At 37.7% G+C, this 24129-nt stretch overlaps 1 protein-coding gene across 1 annotated transcript in view; it reads right to left on the bottom strand.

Annotated features, from left to right (window-relative positions):
• Vps24 (vacuolar protein sorting 24) overlaps positions 1–15270 on the bottom strand; it is an 80742-nt gene extending 65472 nt beyond the window's left edge. The window contains exon 1 of the mRNA XM_090385381.1: positions 15121–15270. Coding sequence (XP_090241507.1) covers positions 15121–15165 — 45 coding nt within the window. The 5' untranslated portion in view covers positions 15166–15270. The remainder of the gene's footprint in view (positions 1–15120) is intronic.
• Positions 15271–24129: the final 8859 nt, after the last annotated feature.

Here is a 24129-nt window from a genome sequence, read left to right as displayed (position 1 = left end):
GATCATGTGGAGTGAATGTTACTGGTGTTACCTTAAGCACTGCTGCTGAGAAACTGGCTAAACATATGGGCATTAACAATTTCAAAGCTAGTGATGAGTGGCTGTGGTGTCATGGCATGTATAACAGGAAAGAGCACAGTGAAGATGGGTCTGCTACAACACATTCAGTTGAGCCGTTCAGACTCCACCTCAATGAATTGATAAAGGAGGGCCTGCTCTTATCCCAGGTGTATAATGGAGACAAGACTGGGTTATTCTGGTGGTCCCTACCAAAAAAAAAACTCAAGCCTTCAGAAACAAAAGCAAAACTCCAAGAAAGAAAATGAGCAAGGAACATTTTTCAACTTTATACTGTGCAAGTGTTGATGGCCTCCATTACCTGAAGATGACTGTTGTGGGCACAGCATGTTTGGAAAGGTTACATGATGCAGTTGCCTGTTATCTACCAGCATTCAAAGAATGGCATGGTTCAACATCAGCATATATTCTGACTAGTTTTTCTAGAATTTTGTCCCTGAAGTACGTTGATATCAGCAAGAGGTCTTAAAGGTGGCTTCCAGTGATTTAAAGGCTCTTCTTTTATTAGATAATGCACCTGCTCACCCAGCTGCTGAGAAATTAGTCAGCAGTGATGGCAAGATCCATATCATGTTTTTCCCTCCTAATACAACCTCTGTAATACAACCCCACCCATGGATCAAAGAGTCATGGTTTCATGCAAAAGGCTCTACCAGCAACAGTATTGGAATGAAGTTTTGGTCATCATTGAGAAGGAAGAAGACCTAATTGAAGACACAAGAGGCCAGCATACTCTGCAAAACATAAAAAAACTATAACATCAAGTCAGCAATTTACAACTTTGCTGACTCTTGGAATGATGTAAAACCACTACATTGCCTCATAGCTGAAAGAAGCTGCTTTTTACAGTGACCCTGACTTTGAAGGGTTTGAGCCTGCCGACTTCCACCAAATGTTAAGCATGCAGGAGAAAGATGTTACAGTGGAGGACATAACTGACTGGCTAGAGGAAAGTGATGCATATCAGGGTTACACCAGAGGAGATTGATAATGAAGTGAGAGCAGGTGACATTGAGGGGGTGTCCAGTGATGAAGAAGAGGAAGAAATTATTAACACACCAAAAAGGACAGCAGTACAAGAGGCACTTGATCTTGTCATTCAGTATGTCAGCCTCTCAGACAACAGTGAAATCCAGCCCCACTACCACCATTTATATACGTTAAGAGAGGCTGTCATAAGGGAACAGTATAAGGGAGGTAAACAGATGAAGCTGGACACATTCTTCAAACCTGCTGCTGCTCCTACTCCATCTTCACCCCAGCCTGCCTGATCATCTCAGCAGGCCACTTCAGTGGAGTTAGGGAGCTCTGCTGACACAGAATAAATTATTCTGAGTGCCACTGTATGATTATGGCATGACAAACTCAGTTCTATCTCCATCAAGGTAAGAGAAAATAGTTTTTGATTTTTGTTTTTGTTATATTATTTATTCTAGTATATTTTTACATATTGTACTACTTACATTCCTTATAAGTAATGTATGTGCATTGTGTGTACACTACTTATTATATTACTCATGTTTACTATGAATACTATACAGTTAAATGTTTCGTTAAATATTCATTCAGAAAATTTGGACTCTGGGTTTTTCAGACAACCCTCCTCTTATTAGTCTGCGAAATTGAAGGTCATCAGTATATATTTACTATTATCATTCAAATTATTACAAATGTCCTAGTGTTTGTTTTATTATTATCCACTTTCAAAATCATTATCAAAATATGAAAGGAAACTGGACTTAGTTATCCATGTTAAAATAGAAGTTGGAATAGTTATCCATGTTAAAATAGAAGTTGGAATAGTTATCCATGTTAAAATAAAATACTGTAATTAATTTAACACACTGTAGATACTTTGAGCACAAGTCGACTCTTAGCTCTGTGCCTTGAAAAATCTGAAAATATACTGACCTGGATACAAGTTAATATTACAAAATATGCTCTGAGGCATAGCCAATGCTGCTCAAGATATATTTCGGCATAATGAAATAGGTAAAGTGTGCAAAAAAAAAATTATTTGATCCAAAACAATTTTTGATAGTAAATGAATAGAATATTTAGCCTTGCAATTGCTAATAGGGTGTCTGACAGATGCCATTTTGCCCACTAATGAGCAGTTGCTTTATAAGCTCTAAAGGTTACTTTATTTGCTCACAAGCAATTACTTTATAAGCTGGAACAGGTTGAAGTCACAGGGAAAATCCTTAGATGGATAGCAAGGGTGGCATCGGAGCAGAAGGCAGAGGGTTGTGATAAATAGTTATTCCTCAGATTGGGTTGATGTATGAAATGGGATTCCTCAAGGTTCAGTATTAGGACCACTGTTGTTTTTTATTTTCATAAATGACATCAAGGGATAGAGAGCATGATGTCTAAATTTACAGATGATGTAAATATCAGTACAGTAGTTAATGCTCACTGCCAATGTAGAGCTTCTTCAGATGGTCCTAGATAGACTTCAGGGATGGTCAGAAAAATGGCAGTTATGATTTAATCCAGCAAAGTGTAAGGTATTAAGGTTAATGGGAACAGTAACCTTAATTTACTGGTGTTCAAGTATGGAGACCACACCTAAAGAAAGACATTGAGCTTCTTGAAAGAGTCCAAAGACAGGTAACTCGCCTGGTGAGATCAGCAAAAGGGCATCCATATGAGGAAAGACTTCAATATGGGGGTTGCAGAGCTTGGAAACTAGGCACCTCAGAGGAGACCTGACTGAGGTGTTTAAGGCTCTGAAAGGCATAAGTAAAACGAATGAGGAAGAAATTTTTACGGTTATAAATGATTCTAGAACTAGGCCATAATTTCAAGTTATGGGGAGAGATGTTTAGACTGGATTGCAGGAAGTTTTATTTTAGCCAGTGAGTTACAAATTACAGGAATGTTACCTACATGGGTGGCAGAGGCTGATAGTTTGGGGAAATTCAAAGGTCAGCTGGATAATTACCTACGGGAGGAGGGAAATGCTAGATTTCCTTTTCTTTTATTAATTATTTATTTTTTAAAATTTTCTTCTTATTATAATTTTTTCTTTTTTTTTTTTTTTTGGCTGGTGCAGCATAAGCCATAGGCTCTTCCTTGCACAATGTGGCCATTGCTAATACTCTCTAAATGGGTCTGTATTTTTTGTGTGGCAGTTAACAGATACCAGGTGAACAAAAGAGTATTTTTCTAGGCAATTCCCATTCCCACATGGGATCTATGACACAGGAGGTGTCTAATCTTGCCAGAGAGAGCTTTGATTTTGCTAGCTAAATCAAAAACAGCTGACAAAAATACAGACATTCCCATTGCATCTGGCAGATGCCATGTGAACATCTGGGTTTCAATCTAGAAAATCAGCAACCTTAAATTCTAAAAAATATGATAAAATTCTGTTAATTGGTTTCTTGATTATTTTTGTTCAATATTTTTTAATTGTGTTTGATATATCATAATTATAGATCATTGCTTTGAATTCAGTAAAAACCTTAATTTAAATCTTTACAAATAAAACAAAAAGGAGTATCACACAAATGACACGTGTCATCTTCCATCACATTAGTTACGGAAGATTAATTGTAGAGGACAATTATTTGTGGCTTTTACAAGATTAAGCACTTTCAATTCAAAGCCAGCTTCATATGACACTTTTCTGATTTATTATTTCAGCCATATTTGAACTTTTAGCATAGGCACAATTACCTCCAGAAAGCAAGCTTACATAGCATCAACCAAAAAAAAAAAAAAAACTTCCCGTTTCACCCATCTATTGACTCCAAATGTTTGTCTAGTTCTGCCTTCAATTTATTTAAGCTAACTTCTACAATGACAGATGGAAGTTTGTTCCAGGAATCAACGACCCACTGGCTAAAAGCAAATTTCCACACATCTATGCTATAATTGTCTTACCTCAATTTGAATTTATGTCCCCTCAGGTGATTAATCTCGGCAAGAGGAAAATCCCATCAGCATTGAGCTTGCTCAAACCATTCAAGGCCTTGTACACCTCAATCATATCACCTTGCAGGTGCCTAGTCACCAGACATTGCAATTTGAGAACTTAAGCCTTTCTTCATAAGAGCAACCCTTTTTCCCATTTACCAATCTCGTTCCCCTTCTCTGTACTGGCTCCAGCAGCTCTACATCCTTCCTAAAATGAGGCCGCCAGACCTGTATATAGTACTCAAGGTGTGGCCTGACCATTACCTTATATAAGAGGATAATAACCTTCTTATCCCTGCTAGAAAAATTCCTGTATATCACTGACACCATGAGCTACTCTTGCAGCTTTTTTGTACTGCTCAAACTTCATATCTGACCACACAATTACCCCCAGGTCTTTTTTCATTCTCCACCACCCTAAGTTTAGTACCACACGGTTGATACATTACTCCGGGGTTACTGCTACCCATATGCAGTAATTTACATTTGTCAATTTTAAACTTCAGCTGCCACCTCTCAACCCATCTGTTCTAGATCTTGCAGTAGTGTACTGTTATTAGTGTCATTAACAACCCTGCCAACTTTCGTATTGTCTATAAACTTGGACATTAAGCCTGATACACCTTCATCAAGATCATTAATAAATACAGAAAACAACAATAGACCCAACGCTGAGCCCTGGGGTACTCCACTAATAACATCAGTCCACGAAGAGCTGCGTCCATTGATTACCACTATGTCTTCTCCCACTTAACCATCCTTTTATCCATTGTAGCAACTTGTACAGTAGTCTTCCATGTGCAGCAGTATCAATATAGCACCTGAATGCTGTTTTGTGATCACCGTTGATCTTAAATGCATTGATCCTTTAACATCTTCTTTTATACATGCACTGTCCTTTAAAATAGTATTCACTGTTGAAGCAGTGAGACCTGATCCCCATGCAATAGATGACAAACTTTGTCCTGCTTCTTACTGCTTAATCATTTTCATTTCTAAATCAATTTTGTTTCATTTCCTAGCATTGCCACCAATTGCACTTTCCCTTCATCATTGTGATAAGTAAATAGGAATGAAGAGAAGATAATGAAAATTTGTTTTTTATATGATTGAAGATTTCAGTGAAGGGGAAACACATTTCACTGTAATAACATAAAACCCCAGAATTCCAGTTATCAGTATTATTGGAAATGCAATAAGATAGAGTTTACCATCCTTTTATAATAGATTTCACTAACAAAAAGCCCAATAAACTGGAAAGTGAAAATTGTTTTTATTGTTTTATGGTAGTGACATTCAGAAATATGCTTTAGAAAAATATCACAAGGGTGTTCAAAATTGATTCTTATAATGGAACATATGATAACAACAAAAGTGTAGTGCATTCTCCGACCACACTGTGTAGCCCTTCCTCTCAGCCAATAGTAGCGTTTGTGAAAGTGTTGCCCACGTATTTTGTTTTTGCAATCCTTTAGTTAAAAGTTATTTTTGTATTGTGCTTGATTATTTGACATAAATTTATATAAAACTAATACAACGTAAATTATAAAAAATGACCTTTTAGAGATTTAAATAGCTTAGTTATATAGCGAAAATTTCAATTTCCGAGGTCTTGGAATGAATTACCAAAAAAAAAAATGTGTTATTGAGTTCACATTACAATATTTTCACAATACCATTTATTCCTACAGGATTCTAATCCAAAATACGTTTCCACATTTTTTCGGTTTGCACTGGCCGGCAAAAAACTTACATAAAGTCCAATTTACATAAGTCAGCGAGTGCCTGTGTATGATATCAAAATTATTTTTTGCATCCAGTTCCTTTGTGACCACATCATAGTATCCAATCAAATTGGTCAGACAAGACTTCCCCTTAACAAACCCATGCTGTGTCTGAACTATAACTGAAGTCTTGTCTAGATGATCCTGCAGTGATTCTTTAACCAGTGCCTCCATTAATTTCCCCAGAGGAGAAGTTAAACTAACAGGTCTGTAATTACTGTATAAGGCAATGGTCCGGCCACGCCTTGAGTACTGCATACAGGTCTCGAGGCCTCATTTTAGGAAGGATGTAGATTTGCTTGAGTGTGTATAGAGAAGGGCAACAAGATTGGTGAGGGGAATGAAGGGATCCTCATACCAAGAGAGGCTTAAGTTCTGCAAATTGCAGTGGCTGCAGACTAGGCACCTGCGTGGTGATCTGATTGAGGTGTATAAGGCCTTGAATGGGTTGAGCACGATGAATTCTAATGGGATCCTTCCACTTGTTCAGATTACGAACCTAAGGGGGCATAAATTCAAATTAAGAAAAGACAGATGTAGAATAGATGTGCAGAAATTTGCCTTTAGCCAGCGGGTGGTTAATTGCTGGAACAAACTTCCATCTGTCGTTGTGGAAATTGATAGGTTCAATAAATTTAAGGAGGAATTGGACAGGCATTTGGAGGGAATGGTGTAATTTTTTTTTTAGCTGATGCTGCATAAGCTCATACACTTGCTTTCTTGAATCACATGCCACTACTACTACTTGTGTCAACCTTTGATCCTCCTTTGTGAATTGGGGTCACATTTGCACTTCTCCAATCCATGGGAACCTGCCCTCAATCCAAGGAAGCTCTCATAATTAAAGCTAAGGGTTTGCCTACTTCTTTTGCTGCCTCCTTTAATATAACTCAGGTGGTAGATGACTTTCATCAACTGGTGAAATACCACCACTTTGCTTATTGGAGGTTTGAAGTGGTGAAACCCATGTTTAGTCTCTAGAGCAAAGTTTCCGGCATCCCCCATACTTCTCCTTCAACCCATGCACGGTACTAAGTACTATAGGTTTTGATACCTTTCATGTTTGGGGTTTTCATAAAAAAAAAAAAAAAAAACTGGATAGATCCCATCCATCCCAGGTCCCTTTCTTACGTTTAACTTCAACAATTTCTCCTCCACTTTGCTCTAAGTTATTACAAAATCATTTGGCCCCCTGCCAGAGTTTTATAAACTTCTGGTATTCTACTCCCTGAATAACTCCTCATGTGTAAATGTAGATGCAAAACACTCATTCAGTTTGTCAGCAACCTCAGCAGGATCATCAACGGTAGAACCATCAATATTGAATGGATCAACCTGATTCATCACCTTACTTCTAGAGTTTACATAAGTAAAGAACTCTGCTGTTTTTCTTTGCATCCTTTGCCAAAGATTTCTCGTAATCTGCCTTTGCCAGCTTAACCTCCTTTGTGGCTTGACTACAAACGAGTTTATATCCAATCTCTGCTGCTTGATAATTTATATGCACCCCATGCATTTTTCTTCTATGCCACAAGTCTCATTAGTTCATCTGACATCCATTTAGGCTTAAACCTTGAATAACATTTCTTAGCTGATATGAAAACCTTCCAAGATTAATTCTCTGAATGCTTCCCATTTAGAATTTACTGTTGCTAACATCATCAGCTGCTCCCACATTATGGAATTTAAAAATTCTACAGCAGGAAATTAAAAGTTCTACAGTAGTCTCAGACCATCGCAGTCACTTTTACAAAAGCAAAAACCCCTCCCTTTACCCCAGATGGTAGTTACATCTTTGAGTAAATCCCACATCAGCACACTGTGATTGATGCCAGTGTGTGAGTGACCAACCCACAAGTTCCAGTCAATATTTGGGAAGTTAAAATCCCCCATTATAAGACAGTTTGATTTACTGGCCCACTCTATTTTTCTGTACAGTTGTTCATTATACTCAGAGTCATTAGGCCTATAATACACTCCTACTCTCAATTTTTCTTTGCCAGTGCTTATGTCGCACCAAACTGATTCAACATTGCCCTGTCCACCCATGTCAACTGGATGCACTTCCTTAGATTTTGTTTTTCTTAATTAACAGCATAATCCCTCCTCCCTTACTATACTTTCTGTACACATTTTACTCCCGAATTCCAATTCTGCATTCCTTATAACTGTTTGACATCATGTCCCAACAATCTGTCTTCATGTTTTGATCAGCACCTCAAATTCATCAAATTTAATACTAAACTCCTAGCACTGGTATACAAGCAAAAATACATGTACCTGTTCTTATTCTTTAGCTACCACACAGCCATGTATTTACACAGCCCATTTATTTACTTGTTCCACGATGACTCCCAGTGGTCCCCAAAATCCCCAGCACCTTGTTTTCCAGGCTGCTGCTCATTCCAATAAAAGCAGTGCAACAATCACTTGCACCTCTGCCAGCAGCTACTGTTAATCTGTTAGTCCATGTACACCCCACAAGCTAGCAGTTTGCCAACCAACCTAACACTGTCTCGATAGCATCAGCAAATATTCTTGCACCCTTTCTATTTAAATGTATCTCATCCCTATAGAAGCAGTCTCTCTCTTGTTGTTGTTTGTTATTTGGTTTTTAGGAGCATTAGCAACTAAGGCCATATTTCTCCGGGGATATGCGGTGGTCATTCCTGACCTTTCCGCATCCTCCGTATTTGGTGGTCACGGGCTCGAACCCCAGTCTAATCAAGAAGCGTGTGCTAATCACTGCTGCTCCTGCCCACCTGGCTACAGAGGTGCCAGTCTCTCCTGTTAACAAGCACAGACCACACTGAGAAAATTCTACCCCATGACCCTTGCAGTATCTCTCCAGGGCCAAACTGATTGACAAAGCTCTCCTCATATACTCCCTCCTATCGTGTCTAGGAAGAATTGCAGACACTTTCAAATTCAACCCTAACTTGCAGCTTTTTTTTCAACTTTGACCTGTACTTGTTAAATAATTCCACTGTTCTCCTACTCTTAATGTCATTAGTGCCAATATGTACAACAATATCTCCTTTTGTTCCCTTAAAAAATGATATCTACTCTACAATATCATCAACCTTTGCCCCTGGTCCTGTTTCATCTATCCTTTTTGCACAATATACTCCCCATTTCCCTGACAACAGAGTCAACAACAACTAGTTCCTGTAAGACCAGCACATTTTGCCTTGAGGATTGCTGTTGTGTTGCCTGATGTTCAAGTGCAAGCTCTGACGTTGATGTGGGCAGCTGAGAGCTTGATAGGCCTCTGAATTTAATTCCTTTGAGGGCATTTACCCTGTTCTTCAAGCTCTCATAAATGAGAGCTTTGCAGCTCACATTTTTAATTTTTTTTTATGAAAGGATTAAAAGCTGGTTTTACATGATTACCAGTACCGTCAAGTGTACTTCTGATAAAAACAATGGCACTTTAATATCAATTTCCGACTACTGCACAAGAAAAAATGTAGACACTATAAAATTTAAATGCAGACTGTCACCTGGAATTGCTCAACAAAACATTATGCAATAGATTAGTGGCAACTAGATATAAAACATGCTAATCTGTATTATACTCACTCTAAAAATAACTGAGAACAATATGGATTTTTCCCAATAACATTTAAAAAAAAATTTCAATTAACTTTAGTTATAAACATAATTTTTTCTCTGTATATAAAAACTAACATGACCCATATATAATATAAATGACCCCATATTTTATGATTTTGAAGAGTCCAAAATTTCTGAACTTATGCTCAAGTATCTACATTAGTAGATATACTACAGTTATAATATCTTATTATAATAGATATATTATAAAAGATATATTATAATTAAAAAGATATACCACATTTCTGATAACTTTACACTGCACTCTGAAGAATAGATTTCTAAATACAAATACCAAAGGATCATTCTGTATTATTTACTACTATAAGAATGCAAATTCAAATTCAGCACTGAGGCAACTAAATTTATAATTAGTTCAAGTGTTACCTCGAGGCATTGTAGAATTGTGCCTGTAAATTGAATATATTCTTTGAATGGTATACCTGTTAGTATGGATTAAAAAATCCTGAGTTTCTACAAAATAGAAAGTGTAACTCCTCCATATCAATTAACAAGCCATGCTGTGTGTATTTTATACATATCTATATACAAAAAAAATCTGAGAGAAGAAATGCTATTGGAGGGGGGGGGGGGGAACTGAAACTGGAAATTTTTTTTTAATTAAATATTATGGATTTCAATACACGAGTCATTTCAAATAATAACAAAGCCAAAAGAAAATATATATATATATATTTGCCACAAAACCAAACAGGGGTGTTAAAGGCTATGAGAAATAATATGAAAATGAAATTCATATTTATCATATACAACTAACTTACAGTGAAAATTTAATGAATACAGTTCTTAACACTACACTCAAGTGCACAAATCCTTTCTTTCTTTTTTTTCTCTCTCACCACTAAAAGCTATATGCAGTAAACTTAAACATTCAAAACATTTACTCATATACTGTATATGACAGTGAAACACAAAATCTTAACAATCTCTCCTCCCACGAGAAAATGTACTGGATCCAGGAGGGAAAAAAAAAAAAAAAAAAAAAAAAAAAAAAAGGTGGGAGAAGAACTGAAACCAAAAATAAATCTTCAGACCACATATAAGAAAATGCTTTTTTAATTTTAAATTAAATTAGTAGACTACGCTACATAACCATTTAATGTAATAAATGCCAAACAAATGTCACAAAGGCTAAGGGAAACAGCATTAGTAGAGGCATATGATGCAAGAAAGCACGCTTATGCAGCATCAGCCAAAAAAAAAAAACACTTCCATTTCACCCCTCCATTCGTTCAAAATACCTGTCCAGCTGAGCCTTAAATTTATTTAGGCTATCAACTTCCACAACAAGGGATGGAAGTCTGTTCCACCAACCAACTACTCGCTGGCTAAAGGCAAATTTCCGCACATCTATCCTACATGTCTTTCCTCAATTTGAATTTATGCCTTCTCAGGTGATTATTCTGAGCAAGAGGAAAAATCCCATCGGCATTGAGCATGCTCAAACCATTCAAGGCTTTATACACCTCTATTAGATCACCTCGCTGGTGCGCGTAGTCACCAGACACCGTAATTTGCAAAACTTAAGCCTTTCTTCGTAAGAGCAACCCTTTGTTCCATTCACTAATCTTGTTGCCCTTCTCTGTACTTGTTCCAGCAGCTCTACATCCTTCTTGAAATTAAGCCTCCAGACCTGTATACAGTACTCAAGGTGTGGCTTGACCATTGCCTTGTACAAGGGAATAATCACCTCCTTATCCCTGCTAGAAAAATTCCTGTATATCACTGACAAGACACCATGAGCTACTCTTGCAGCCTGTCTGAACTGCTCAGAGAACTTCATATCTGCCTGCCCAATTACCCCCAGGTCCTTTTAATTCTCTACCACTGTCAGTGTAGTACCACAGAGTTGATATGTTGCTCTGTGGTTGCTGTTTCCCATATGTAGTACTTTACATTTGTCAATGTTAAACTTCATTTGCCACCTCTCAGACCATCTGCTCAACCTCTCCAGATCCTGTTGCAGCAGCATAGCTTCAGTAGTGACCTTAACAACCCTGCCAACCTTTGTATCGTCTGCAAACTTGGACATTAAGCTTGATATACCATCATCAATATCATTTATAAATACAAAAAACAATAATGGACCCAACACTGAACCCTGAGGGACTCCACAAATAACATTAGTCCACGATGAGCAGTGTCCATTGATTACCACTCTCTGTCTTCTCCCCCTCAACCATCCCTTTATCCATAGCAGCAATTTGCCTCCAATGCCACACTGCTCCAATTTTTGCAGCAGTCTTCCAGGTGCAACAGTATCAAAAGCCTTTCTAAGATCCAAATATATAATATCAAAGTTATTCCCTGCATCCAGTTCTTTTGTGACTGCATCATAGTATGCAATCAAATTGGTCAGGCAAGACGTCCCCTTAACAAAACCATGCTGTGTCCGAGCTATAACTGAAGTCTTGACTAGATGATCCTGCAGTGTTTCTTTAACCAGTGCCTCCATTAATTTCCCTGGAACAGAAGTTAAACTCACAGGTTTATAATTACTTGTGTAAGCCTTTGATCCTCCTTTGTGAATTGGAGTCACATTTGCACATCTCCAGTGTAGGGGTACCTCCCATGAGTCCAAGGAAGCTCTCATAATTATGGCTAAGGGTTTGCTTACTTCCTTTGCTGCCTCCTTTAATATAGCTAAATAGATCCCATCCACCCAAGGTGCCTTTCTTGTGTTTATCTTCAACAATTTCTCCTCCACTTTACTCTCAGTTATTACAAGATTATCTAGCTTACTGCCAGAGTTGAATATACCTCTGGCATTCCCCTCGCTGAATAACTCCTCATGTGTGAATGTCTATGCAAAATATTCATTTAGTTTGTTAGCTACCTGAGCAGGATCATCAACAGTTGAACCATCGATATCAAGTGGACCAATCTGATTCATCCCCTTCCTTCTAGAGTTTACATAAGTAAAGAAGAACTCTTTGCTCTTTTTCTTTGCATCCTTTGCCAAAGATTTCTCGTAATCTGCCTTCGCCTGCCTGACCTCATTTGTAACTTGGTTGCAGACCAGCTTATATCTATCATAGGCTTCTGTGTCACATGTTAATTTATATGCATCCCATGCATTTTTCTTCTCTGACATATGTCTCATTAGTTCATCTGACATCCATTTAGGCCTAAACCTTGAACAATATTTCTTAGTCGGTATGTAAAGCCTAGTAGCTTCCAAGATAAGTTCTTTGAATGCTTCCCATTTTGAATTTGCTGTTGGTAACATCATCAGTTGGTCCCACTGTATAGAATTTCAATACTGTCTCAGACCATCGTAGTCGCTTTTACAAAAGCAAAAATCCTTCCCTTTACCCCTGATGGTAGTTACCTCTTTGAGTAAATCTCACTTCAGCACACTGTGATCACTGCTACCCAGTGGTTCCTTTATCTGCAGATTCTTAATGCATGAAGAATCACTACTGATAATCAGATCAAGAGTATTATTCCCTCTATTTGCCTTCCGAACATGCTGATGTAGAAAACAATCATCCAATAAATCCACAAAAGCCTTGCTAGTGTGTGAGTGACCAACCCACAAAATCCAGTCAATATCTGGGAAATTAAAATCCCCCATTATAAGACTCTGATTTACTGGCCCACTCTATTTCCCTGTACAGTTTCTTATTATACTCTACAGAGTCATTAGGCCTATAGCACACTCCTACTCTCAATTTTGATCTCCCAGTGCTTATGTCACACCAAACTGACTCGACACTGAACTGTCCAGCGATGTCGACTGGCTTCACTTCCTTGGATTTTATGTGTTTCTTAACTAATAGCATAACACCTCCTCCCTTCCTATCCTGTCTATCCTTTCTGTACACATTGTACTCTCCAAATTCCAGTTCTGCATTCCTTTTATCTGTGTGACACCACATCTCTGATATCTCAACAATATCTGCCTTTGATGTTTTGAGCAATACCTCGAATTCATCAAATTTATTTACCAAACTCCTAGCACTGGTGTACACGCAAGTATACATGCACCTGTTCCTATTCTTAGCTACCGTAACACAACCCATGTGTTTACTTGTACCGCAATGACTCCCAGCAGTCTCTAAAATATCCTGCATCTTGTTTTCCAGGCTGCTGCTCATTCCAATAGAAGCAGAAATAGAAACAGATTGACACTGACAATAAAATTCATGTTATTATTTTGCAATTAACATATAATGAAAGCTTAATGAATATAAGTCTATCATGTGCCTCCTTTACGGGCACAAGTGCTCCGCTGTTCACATCTAAATGCATTAAATGTGAATTCAGTTAAGTAATAAACTGGAAAAAATCCTGTGGAAAAGAAAATCTGCATATGGGAAATATATGTTCCATATCCGAAAAAGGTATAAAAATTTTTTTTAAGGACATATTTTATTTTAGTCTCAATTTAGTTGTTGTTTTAGTGGCATGGTGTGCAGATAAATTGAAATGGCAAATAGTGAAAAACATCTAAGTGGTTCAACCTCTGTGAAGTGTAAACTTAAGGACTATAGATGAGTGATTGTATAGAATACTAGTTGGCATATAAAGCTGAAGCTGTAAGCAATTACTCAACACAAGTTGTAGTGCTTAGTTTTGCACTGTTCTCCAGTCTTAGCTTTTTATTTCAAACTTTTCTTTCAGCAGTTTTTTAGAGCAATCAAAAAACATATGTAATCATAATTTCCAAGATGTTCCACGATCAACAGTTCATTTGCTTTTACAATTATGAAATGAAGCATATGTAAGTATATATAGATATCCCCCCCCCAAAAAAGGTATAATTTTTTTCAGCTTAAGACAATAATGATATATTTTCAATTCCAGTTAAATGAGTAACAAAAAAATGCATATATTGTGCAAAATTATATATCAGTGTCCATAGTTTACCCATAAATCTAACTACCTAAGTGGTGTAACAGCATTTGATTTTATCTCATACACAGCAAAAATAAACTTTGCACAAAGCCTTCTTATTTTTTGTATGACCAAAAAAATTAAACAAAAAGAAATGAAAAATTGAAGAAATTTTGTGTTTTACTTAGTTGGTGATTTACTTTGAACTTATATACTTATTATGGTGTTATTTTTTTATGACAAAATTCGTTATATTTAGTAAATTGGTTTGACCATTTGGTATTAAAGCATAATTTTTTCATTAAAACTAGTCTTTTTTTTTTTTTAAGAATTGACTTCTTGCTTTGTAACCCTCATACATACATACATACATACATACACACAAGGTTGGAGAGTACTTCAAGAACTTAGCACCAGGGCGCGCGTTAGCTCTCGATACAACTGCTTAAGAACAAATTTAAGTTTTACATGAACCAGGTTAATAATACTTAAGTTTAGGCTTTTTGAGACGCTATGACCATAATAGGCACGATTCAAAAAAAAAAAAAAAAAAAAAAATCTGTAGGGGGTAATCAACACAGAATCTTGTTGGATTCAGATTCCAATGTAAAAATTATAATTCCTGCTTTAAAGGGTTCACTTTTAAAAAATGCTCAACTGAAAATTTTTCACATCTTATACCTTGAAATTTAATTAGAAATTCACTAATCGCGAATATTAAACACTAATAGAAAGTTGTATCAGTATTTGGATGGCAGCATCATTCGATTTCGCCAATTACATAAGCATGTCGTACGTAGGCAAACCGCGTTATGATACAAAATGTGAATACTTTAGTCAAAATTGTTTAGCTACCAACCTGCTCTTTCGGAGATCTTTCTGGTGTTTTCCCAAACAAACCCATTAAAGTGTGAATATGCTATATACTGTCACGAGACTCCAGACGATTTCAAATTTATTAATGATCATTCAACATCATTTTCCGAAAACGCTAACGCCATTAAACCAGAACAGCAGTAAATAGCTATTAGCGCCCTCTACGGTGTGTTTTTTATAAATTGAAGAATGGTCTACTGCAGTGTTTCCCAAACTTTTTTGCTCGCAGTTCCTTTTGGCTTCGAAATATGCAAAATCACTGAATAATAAAATGTCACTATTTGAGTATACAATCAATCGTACATAGGCTACTAGTATGAAGAATGGCGTTGCTTTTTAGTCTCACAAAATCCTTTAAAGTTGGGAGTGATTCTAGACAACTGAATTCTCATTTCGGGTGGGACATCCAGTCTGTAACAATATTTAGATTTTGTTTTAAAAGTAGCCATTAGAGAAATTATCCACGGATCCCGTAGGAACTGTTCACGGTTATCCGAAGAGCACAGTTTGGGAACCACTAGTCCAGGGGCGTTACTACGGTATGTGACGCCCGAGTGCCAACTGAAATTTGGTGCCCCCTTTAAATTTTTCCTCATATGTGTACCCCCAGGGGGTCACATTTGGTGACTGTGGACTTGGCACACCCAGTGTCTTGAGCTGGATATCATCATTCTTCTCTTCTTGGTGATTCCCTTCTACTTTTGACTCTCTCTCTCTCGCTCTCGCTCTCTCTCTCTCAAGGTAACTCGGGAATTTTATTTTGTGGCTGGTGCAGCATAAGCCTCAAGCTTCCTTGCACCATACAGCTAATAATAATAATAATAATAATGTAAGTTTCAGGTTTTGAAGCGCCTCTTGAACATTTGCGATGAGGTGCAGTGAACATCTTTCACCCAGGGAACGGCCCGCCCCTGCACTAGTGACTAGTTTTTTTTTTTTTTTTTTATATGTAAACCACAACCACGAGAGGTATTAGAACCTATAGTACTTAGTACCGTGCTTGGGTTGGAGATTGAGAAGACGAAAGAAAATATTTGTTGACACTGGACTTGAATTTCTGTAGACTGTAATTTTCAGGAAATACGTATGAAGGAAGGTTGTTCCAGAAAACGGCAGTTAAATGAATAAACGAGAAAGATGAGAAGTTGGTTCTGTGAGTTTGGAGTTGGAAAGTAAATTGATGTTGGCTGGTGGCGGCACGTGTTCGGACTGTTTTGAAAGAGGGAGTGGGAATTATAGAAGCCAATTCAGAAGAACAGTGCCCATGGAAGTATCTGTAGAAGAGGCATGCAGCAGAAACAGTACGTCTATGAGACAGCGAGTGGAGAGTCTCTGTTAGAGATGAATCATTAATTAACCTAACTGCCCTCTTCTGAATGGAATCAAGAAGCCTGAGAGAGGTTTTGGTGGCACCGCCCCAGATGTATGAACAATATTCCATGGCAGAGCGGATTTGCTATTTATACAGAGTGAGCAGCTGTTTGGAAGAAAAGTAACGCCAAGAGCGAAAGAGAAAACCAAGTTTTTTAGATGCAGAGGAAGCAATCTTTGTAATCTGCTATGTTAAAAGAGATTAGAAGTCAGTGTAATCCCCAAAAGAGATATAAAATTTGCCTAGAAATCGGAATGTCACTAAAGATAATCATAGGAGCAGAAGAATCCTTTTTGCGAGATATAAGACAAGACTGGGTTTTAGAAGGGTTGAAATCAACTAAGTTGTCTTTACCCCACTGGAGAATTACCTGAAGATGGGCATTTAAGGAATTGGTAGCAGATTTTCGAGAAGTTGAAGCTGATTGAGCAGGACAAGGTTTCTCAAAATGGAAAGTGGAATGCAATGTGCTATCGTCGGCAAAACTATGGATAGGATTTCCAGTCAATGGAAGAAGGTCATTAATATACAAAAGGAAAAGAGTGGGAGAAAGAACTGAACCTTGGAGGACACCAGAATTAGTGGAGAAGATAGAAGACAGAGAGCCATCTACCATCACCCTCAGTGAACGATCAGAGAGAAAAGTGGATAACCAATTACAAAAAACAGTTGGCAAACCATAAGATGGAAGCTTGTTTAGAAGACCTTTATGCCAAACACGATCAAAAGCCTTTGAGATGTCAAGAGCAACTACATGTGTTTCACCGAACCTTTCCATTGAATTAGTCCATAAATGGGTGACATAAGCCAGAATATCACCAGTGGAAGGACACTGACGGAATCCATACTGACGATTGTTGATCAGACGGAAGGTTTCTAGGTAGTTTAAGAGTTGGGGGTTAATTGATTTCTCCATTACTTTAGAAAGAGTAGAAGTAATTGCAATGGGACGATAATTGGATGGGAGGGATTTGTCACCCTTTTTAGGAACTGGCTGGATATGAGCAAATTTCCAAGTAGAAGGAAAAACACCTTTGGAATAGGAAAGTGAAAAAAGGCGGCAAAGAATAGGAGTAATTTCAGGAGCACAGGTTTTGAGAACAAGAAATACCATCAGGACCTGGAGCTTTCTTACCATCGAGATTCATTAAAATCCTTCTGACATCCTTTTGAGGGAAGTCCACAGGAGGCATTGAATGGAGCGTGTTGGGAATGGTGGGAGGTGTTTTTCCAAGATCATTAATACATGAATTGGAAGAAAAATGGGATGCTAGCAGGTCAGCTTTATCCTTGGCTGAAGTGACAACAGAACCATCTGGTTTGGACAGAGGTGGGAGCAGAGATGGGCAACAATTACGGCCAATAGCTTTGGCAAGAGACCAGAATGCTAGGCTACCATTAGAGCAAGAAGCAAGTTTTCTACTCTTAGACTGTTCAAACTCTAGTTTGGACTGATTAATAATTGCTTTACAATTGTTGCGAGCTTTGGTGCAGGCAGAAAATGAAACTGAAGAACTGGAAACAAGGTAATTACGATATGCAACATTCTTCTGTTGAACAGCCTTTAGCACATTTATTGGAAAACCAAGGTTTAGATACAGGACGAGATTTTAAAGTGGAGTGTGGGATAAAGGATTCTATTCCTGCAAGAATAATTTCACTGACACGATCTGAGCAAACATTGACATCAGAAGTTTTGAAACAGTAATCCGACCAGAGAAAAGAAGAAAAGAAATCTCGCATGTCATCCCATTTTGCATTCTTGTAATGCCAAATAACACGAGGTTGGGAATAGGCATGAAATAAACGTTCCATTGGAGAAGAGACAATCACCAAGTTGTGAGGCCCAATTTGAAGAGACACAATTTGGCCGTAGTAGCCCTTGTGTCGTTAAACCGAACAACAACAACAACAACAACCAAGTTGTGATCTGAAGTGCCTAAAGGACCTTTCACTTCGACCGTGTATTTAGAAGGGTTGTTTGTGAGAAAAAGATCAAGCGTTTTGGCTGTATGATTAGGATTGTCTGGTATTCTTGTAGGTAAATGAACAATCTGTGCCAGGTCATTAGTAATTGCAAAAGCCTCAGCATCTCGACCTGCTGGGTCGGTGTGACTAGAAAACAGAAGCCAGCTGGAGTTGTGAACATTAAAATCACCAAGGAAAATTACCCCACTGTTAGGAAAGTTGGACTGGAGAAAAGTCAAGTTGTAAAGAGAGGAAGTCAAAGAGCTTCAAGTGATAAGTGGAGTTGGGAGAACGGTAGAGACAACAGATGGATTTGATACAATGAGGTAGAGAGATTTTAAGCCAGAGAAGATCAAAGAGAGGAGATTCCAAATTGCCAAGTCTCTGACAGGGAATATCAGAATGGACATATGCACAAGTATCACCTTTGAGGCGAAAGGAATCATACAGCGAATCATTTGGGCATCTGAGATGAGCAGCAGTTGAATCAACCGATAACTGAGATTCTGTCAGAAAACGTACATGGGGTTTGGCAGACTGCAAGTGGAAATGGACATCGTTGAGATTAGAATTGAGACCACGTATATTTGTGAAATGAATTAGGAAGTGCTTGGGAGGTGTAGATCTTTTCGCAGATAAGCTTGCTCTATTAGTTTGACAATTCATTGTGTATTCAATAGTAAGAAAAAGTGGGTGGGACATGCTGTATGATGTAATGAAATTTTTGGATATGGCGTACACATGGTAAGAATATACCCAGATCCTTGATATAACGTGGCCTCGACAATGCTCCCCACATACACACTACTCGGATTCCCTCCAGTCACTATCTGGCAGAGTAGAGGTAGCAAGATTATACACTAGCTGATCCGGAAGCCTCCTAGAGAGTTACCAATAGGTTCGGTGCGGTGTATTAACTAGCGGCCGGCCTGCGAACACCGTTTTAGAGCTGTACCCTCGAAATGTAAGGGATATTGGATCTCGCCACGATGTTCATCATAACCTTAAAATTCATCAATCATACTGCATGATGGAAGAGATAGGGAAGGGTTGACCGGAACTTAGCTCTACACACTAAACATGGGTTCACCCACTTCAAGCCTCCAATAAGCAAAGTGGTGGTATTGCACCAGTAGATGAGAGTCATCTACCACCTAGTACTGCCTGGTAACATAGAGGGCGGCATTCCTCCATGTGGTGTGGGCGCCACACCTCGATCCCTGCTTACGTTGGTTCGCACCTGGGAGGCACCCATCATGTACTTGTGCATGGAGGTTATACCCAGGATTACTAATAGTCCCAGCATCGTGAAGGTGCAAGCAGAGGATTTGGCTGTCACAGACCGTCCGGACTTCACCGAAATTGGGTCCACTTGATTTGAGTGTCACCCGAATATCAGTTCCATCAGCGTTTTAGACTCCCAGGTAGCAAGTACAGCTTGTCTGGCATATCTGAGAGAATGTCTGTGACAACCTCAAGGACCTATTGCACAAAGTCCTATTGAAATCTATTGAAGGACCTATTGCAAGTCTGTTGCACAAAGTAGTAACTACTCTGTGGTCCGATGGTCTTTCACAGTGGTCACCAAACTTTTTTGGTCGTGCACCCTTATTTTACTTAAAAAAGGACGAGCGCACACCCTGAATAGAAAATTAAATATACAAGGTGATTAACTACCTGTGCGACAAACTTGCAGGAGATGTAGGTGGCACACAAAGACGAATCGGATTCACATAGCATTGCAGGGTCCGAAATGCCTTCGTCATGTGGTAGAGGACGTTGAACGCGAGGTTGCGTGAACAGCGATCCCGCTGGAGGTCAGCATTTGCGAACCGGTTCCCGAGGCAGTAGAATGGACGAGTATTCAAACGTTGAACTGGCCGACATGCACCTCGCGTATGGAGCTGCGGACTGTAACGGGCATGCCGCTCTGCGCTTGTACCAGGAACGTTTCCCGCACAGGCGTGCTCCTCATCATATGATTTTCGCAAATTGGGTATTTCCCAATCCACTGTATGGAGGATACTGTCAACAAACCAAATGAGTTCATACCATCTGAAACGCGTCCAATCATTGGAGTCTGCGGATTATCCACTCCGGAGGACTTTTGCTACTTGGTTTCTTCAACAGAAACGGTTCGCAAATGCTGACTTCCAGCGGGATCGCTGTTCACGCGACCTCCCGTTCAACGTCCTCTACCGCATGACGAAGGCATTTCGGACCCTGCAATGCTATGTGATTCGGATTCGTCTTTGTGCCCCCTAGAAGTGAAGATATAAAAATATCTTCACATACGAAATATAAATTAAAAACATATACGTCTTCGAACTAAACTTATAAAATAAAATATCACACTTCTTAAAAAAATGCACATATATATATATATATATAGATGTGTGTGTATTTTTTTGTGTGTATTATATATATATATATATATATATATATATATATATTCTATTATATTTTCTTTCTATTCTATTCCTTTTTATTCCTTTCTATTATATAAGCTGGTTAAGCTTGCATTATGTCAGTGGTGTGGCTCTGATCAAGAGTGCTGTCTGTTCTATAGATTATTTTTCGCTGCATAAGGACCACAGCCATGCAAATCCTCTGCATTGGTTGATCTATCGGGGAATGGAATGGAAGGGTGGTTTGGTTCTTCGATATTTCTGCCTTTGCGATGATTTGTATGACGATTGAAATGCAGCGATTCCATGACCATTATTGGCCTCGTGGTCCTCTGTCGATATGGGGCATGATGGTCAGTCTATGATTTTGATATTTTAGTTTTTGTAGTTTCTTTAACCCCTTTTTGGTGATATTTCACGTCTTTTGGAACTGGTACCTTCGAGGGGGGTACCGCTAAATTATATATAATTGGCATTATTTTAAATTTATATCGTTTTTATTAATTGGGTTTAAATTGACTAAATTATACAGGGGATTATCGACTACCTTTTTGTCTTATCTCTACTTTCCCTTCCCTGTTTGTTTATTTTATTTTATATTATTTTGCGTTTTGTTCCGCTCTGCATTTTTGCCGTACTACTGGCTGATGTTTTTTATTTTAATTATCATATTTATTTTAATTATCAGATATAATTAGGCATCATGTGGAGGATGTGCATTTGCTGTCTCTAATGATAGCTTCATATTTATTTATTTTTATTACTTTTGCCTAACTTTTACATCACATTATATATATATATAACCGATATCAAGTATGAAATGAAAATATATGCCAGTAGCATGGCAAAATGTTGAGTTAAAATTAATTAATAGTTAAATTAACATAAAGGTTAAATCAACGGGAAAGGGAAAGCAAAGGTAACAAGACTATAATTGTACCTGATAGTTTCCGAATAATTTAGAAATTCAATTAAAAATAATTCCATTTTAAATTAAAGCCAATTATATAGAAATTTAGTGACGCCCCCTAGTAAGGTACCAGTTCCAAAATACGTGAAATATCACAATAGAGACTAAACAAACTTCGAAAATAAAACAAAGTAACAAAATAATAGACTGACCATTATGCCCCATAATGACAGAGGACCACTATCATGGCCAATAATGGTCATGGAATCGCTGCATTTCAATCGCTAGACAAATCGTCGCAAAGGCGAACCGATCGAAGGACCAAACCTATCCTCCGATCGAACCACCAGTGCAGAGGATTTGAATAACGGTGGTCCTTATGCACAGTGGTGGACTGTGAATCTATCTGGTGAATCATCGTGTATATTAGGCATACCGCGCCTGGTGCGGTATATACCAGCATACACCTTAACTAGCTTATATGAACAGAAATTCTGTATATATAAGCTAGTTAAGCTTTCTTTATGTCAGTGGTGTGGCTCTGCTCTAGAGTGCTAGTCTGTTCTATAGTTTATTTTTCGCTGCATAAGGACCACGGTTATTCAAATCTTCTGCATTGGTGGTTCGATCGGAAGATAAGAGAGTGGTTTGGTCCTTCGATCGGTTCGCCTTTGCGACGATTTGTCTAGCGATTGAAATGCAGCAATTCCATAACCATTATTGGCCTCGTGGTCCTCTGTGGATATGGGGTATTATGGTCAGTCTGTTATTTTTGTTACTTTGTTTTATTTTCGTAGTTTGTTTAGTCTTTATTGGTGATATTTCACGTATTTTGGAACTTGCACCTTACTAGGGGGCGCCGCTAAATTTCTATATAATTGGCTTTAATTTAAAATTTAAAATGGAATTATTTTTAATTGGATTTTTAATTGACTTTCTAAATTATTCGGAGACTTTCGGCTACAATTTTAGTCTTGTTACCTTTGCTTTCCCCTCCCCGTTGATTTAACCTTTATGTTAATTTAACTATTAATTTTAAATTTTCGCTCAACAGTTTTTTCATGCTGTTGGCATATATTTTAATTTTATGCTTAATATCGGTTATGCATTGGGCATCATGTGGAGGATTGTGTATTTTGCTGCCTCTAATGATAGCTTTATTTATTTTCTTAATTATTATTTTTTTATTTTTTATTTTCATAATTTTCCTAACTATGTCATTATTTAAATATATATATTTTATTTTATTTTATTTTTTTGTTTTTCCCCTCATAAATATCGTTTTATTTCACAGAAATACCTATATTATACAGGTATTTCTGTGAAATGATAATAATAAATAAATAAAAATACATACTTCTTTTAACAATAAAAACAATAGAAATTAAATAATATAATTAAATATATTTTTCCCCTAAGTGAATTTTTCTTAATAATTTTTCATTATTTGCTATTTCTTCGTAATATTATTCTCAAAAATTAGCAAACTTGTAGTATTGTGTTTTTGTTGACCTCCACAACTTATTTACTACCGAAAAAAAAACTTTTTGTTGAAGAGAGCACACTAGAAATTAGAGTAAGAGTAGAGTGGTCGGAATGTGAGGTAAAGAACAAAGATGGACCAAGATGAAGGGACCACTCGGTGATTTAAGGCGAAGTGTGAAGAGTCTAAGAGGGTATGGTCACTTTAGCATTATTTGATCACTTTGTTCTTATCAAATTTAATAATGTGCTTAACATGGAAATTTATAATAGTTACCAATAGATGGCGCCAACATGCAAAGATTCGACAAATTTGTATTCACAATTATTAGGTTCTGAAAGCATGCTTAAGTAAGAACACATGTAACGGTGACGCAACTACCATAACCAAGGCCGTGTTAATACCGAGGTCTGACAGGCTTCCGTGTTTGTTCCTTTTGTCGATACAGAAAGCTTGCGTGCGTCTCTTCATGCTTCGGAAGGGAGGTGCAGCATATAGCTTCAGATTCTGTGGGGGTCCTCAAACAGTTCTCATACTCAAGAATGCTTGAATATAAGAAATTTCCTTATATTCAAGTACCGTAATGCAAAATTTTGACGAAATGAGCTCCTATTTCGAATAATAGAGTATGCGCATGACATTGTCTGTGCATGTGAGCACACAGGAACAATTCCAATGCGCTCCGATACATTCTGAGCCCTGCTTATATTATTATGTGTACTTTGTCAAAAATTATTTATATTACCAAATAAATAACTAAAAATGAATGGAAAATTAACAACAAGAAAAATACAGTACTTATTTAAAGAGAAAATTAAACAATATACAGTAAAATCCCGGCATGTATTAAT

The sequence above is a fragment of the Mastigoproctus giganteus genome, chromosome 11 (assembly GCF_048544385.1).
Source record: "Mastigoproctus giganteus isolate SK-2022 chromosome 11, ASM4854438v1, whole genome shotgun sequence".
NCBI classification, from domain to species: Eukaryota; Metazoa; Arthropoda; class Arachnida; order Uropygi; family Thelyphonidae; genus Mastigoproctus; species Mastigoproctus giganteus.
This window is presented reverse-complemented; position numbering and strand designations above follow the sequence as displayed.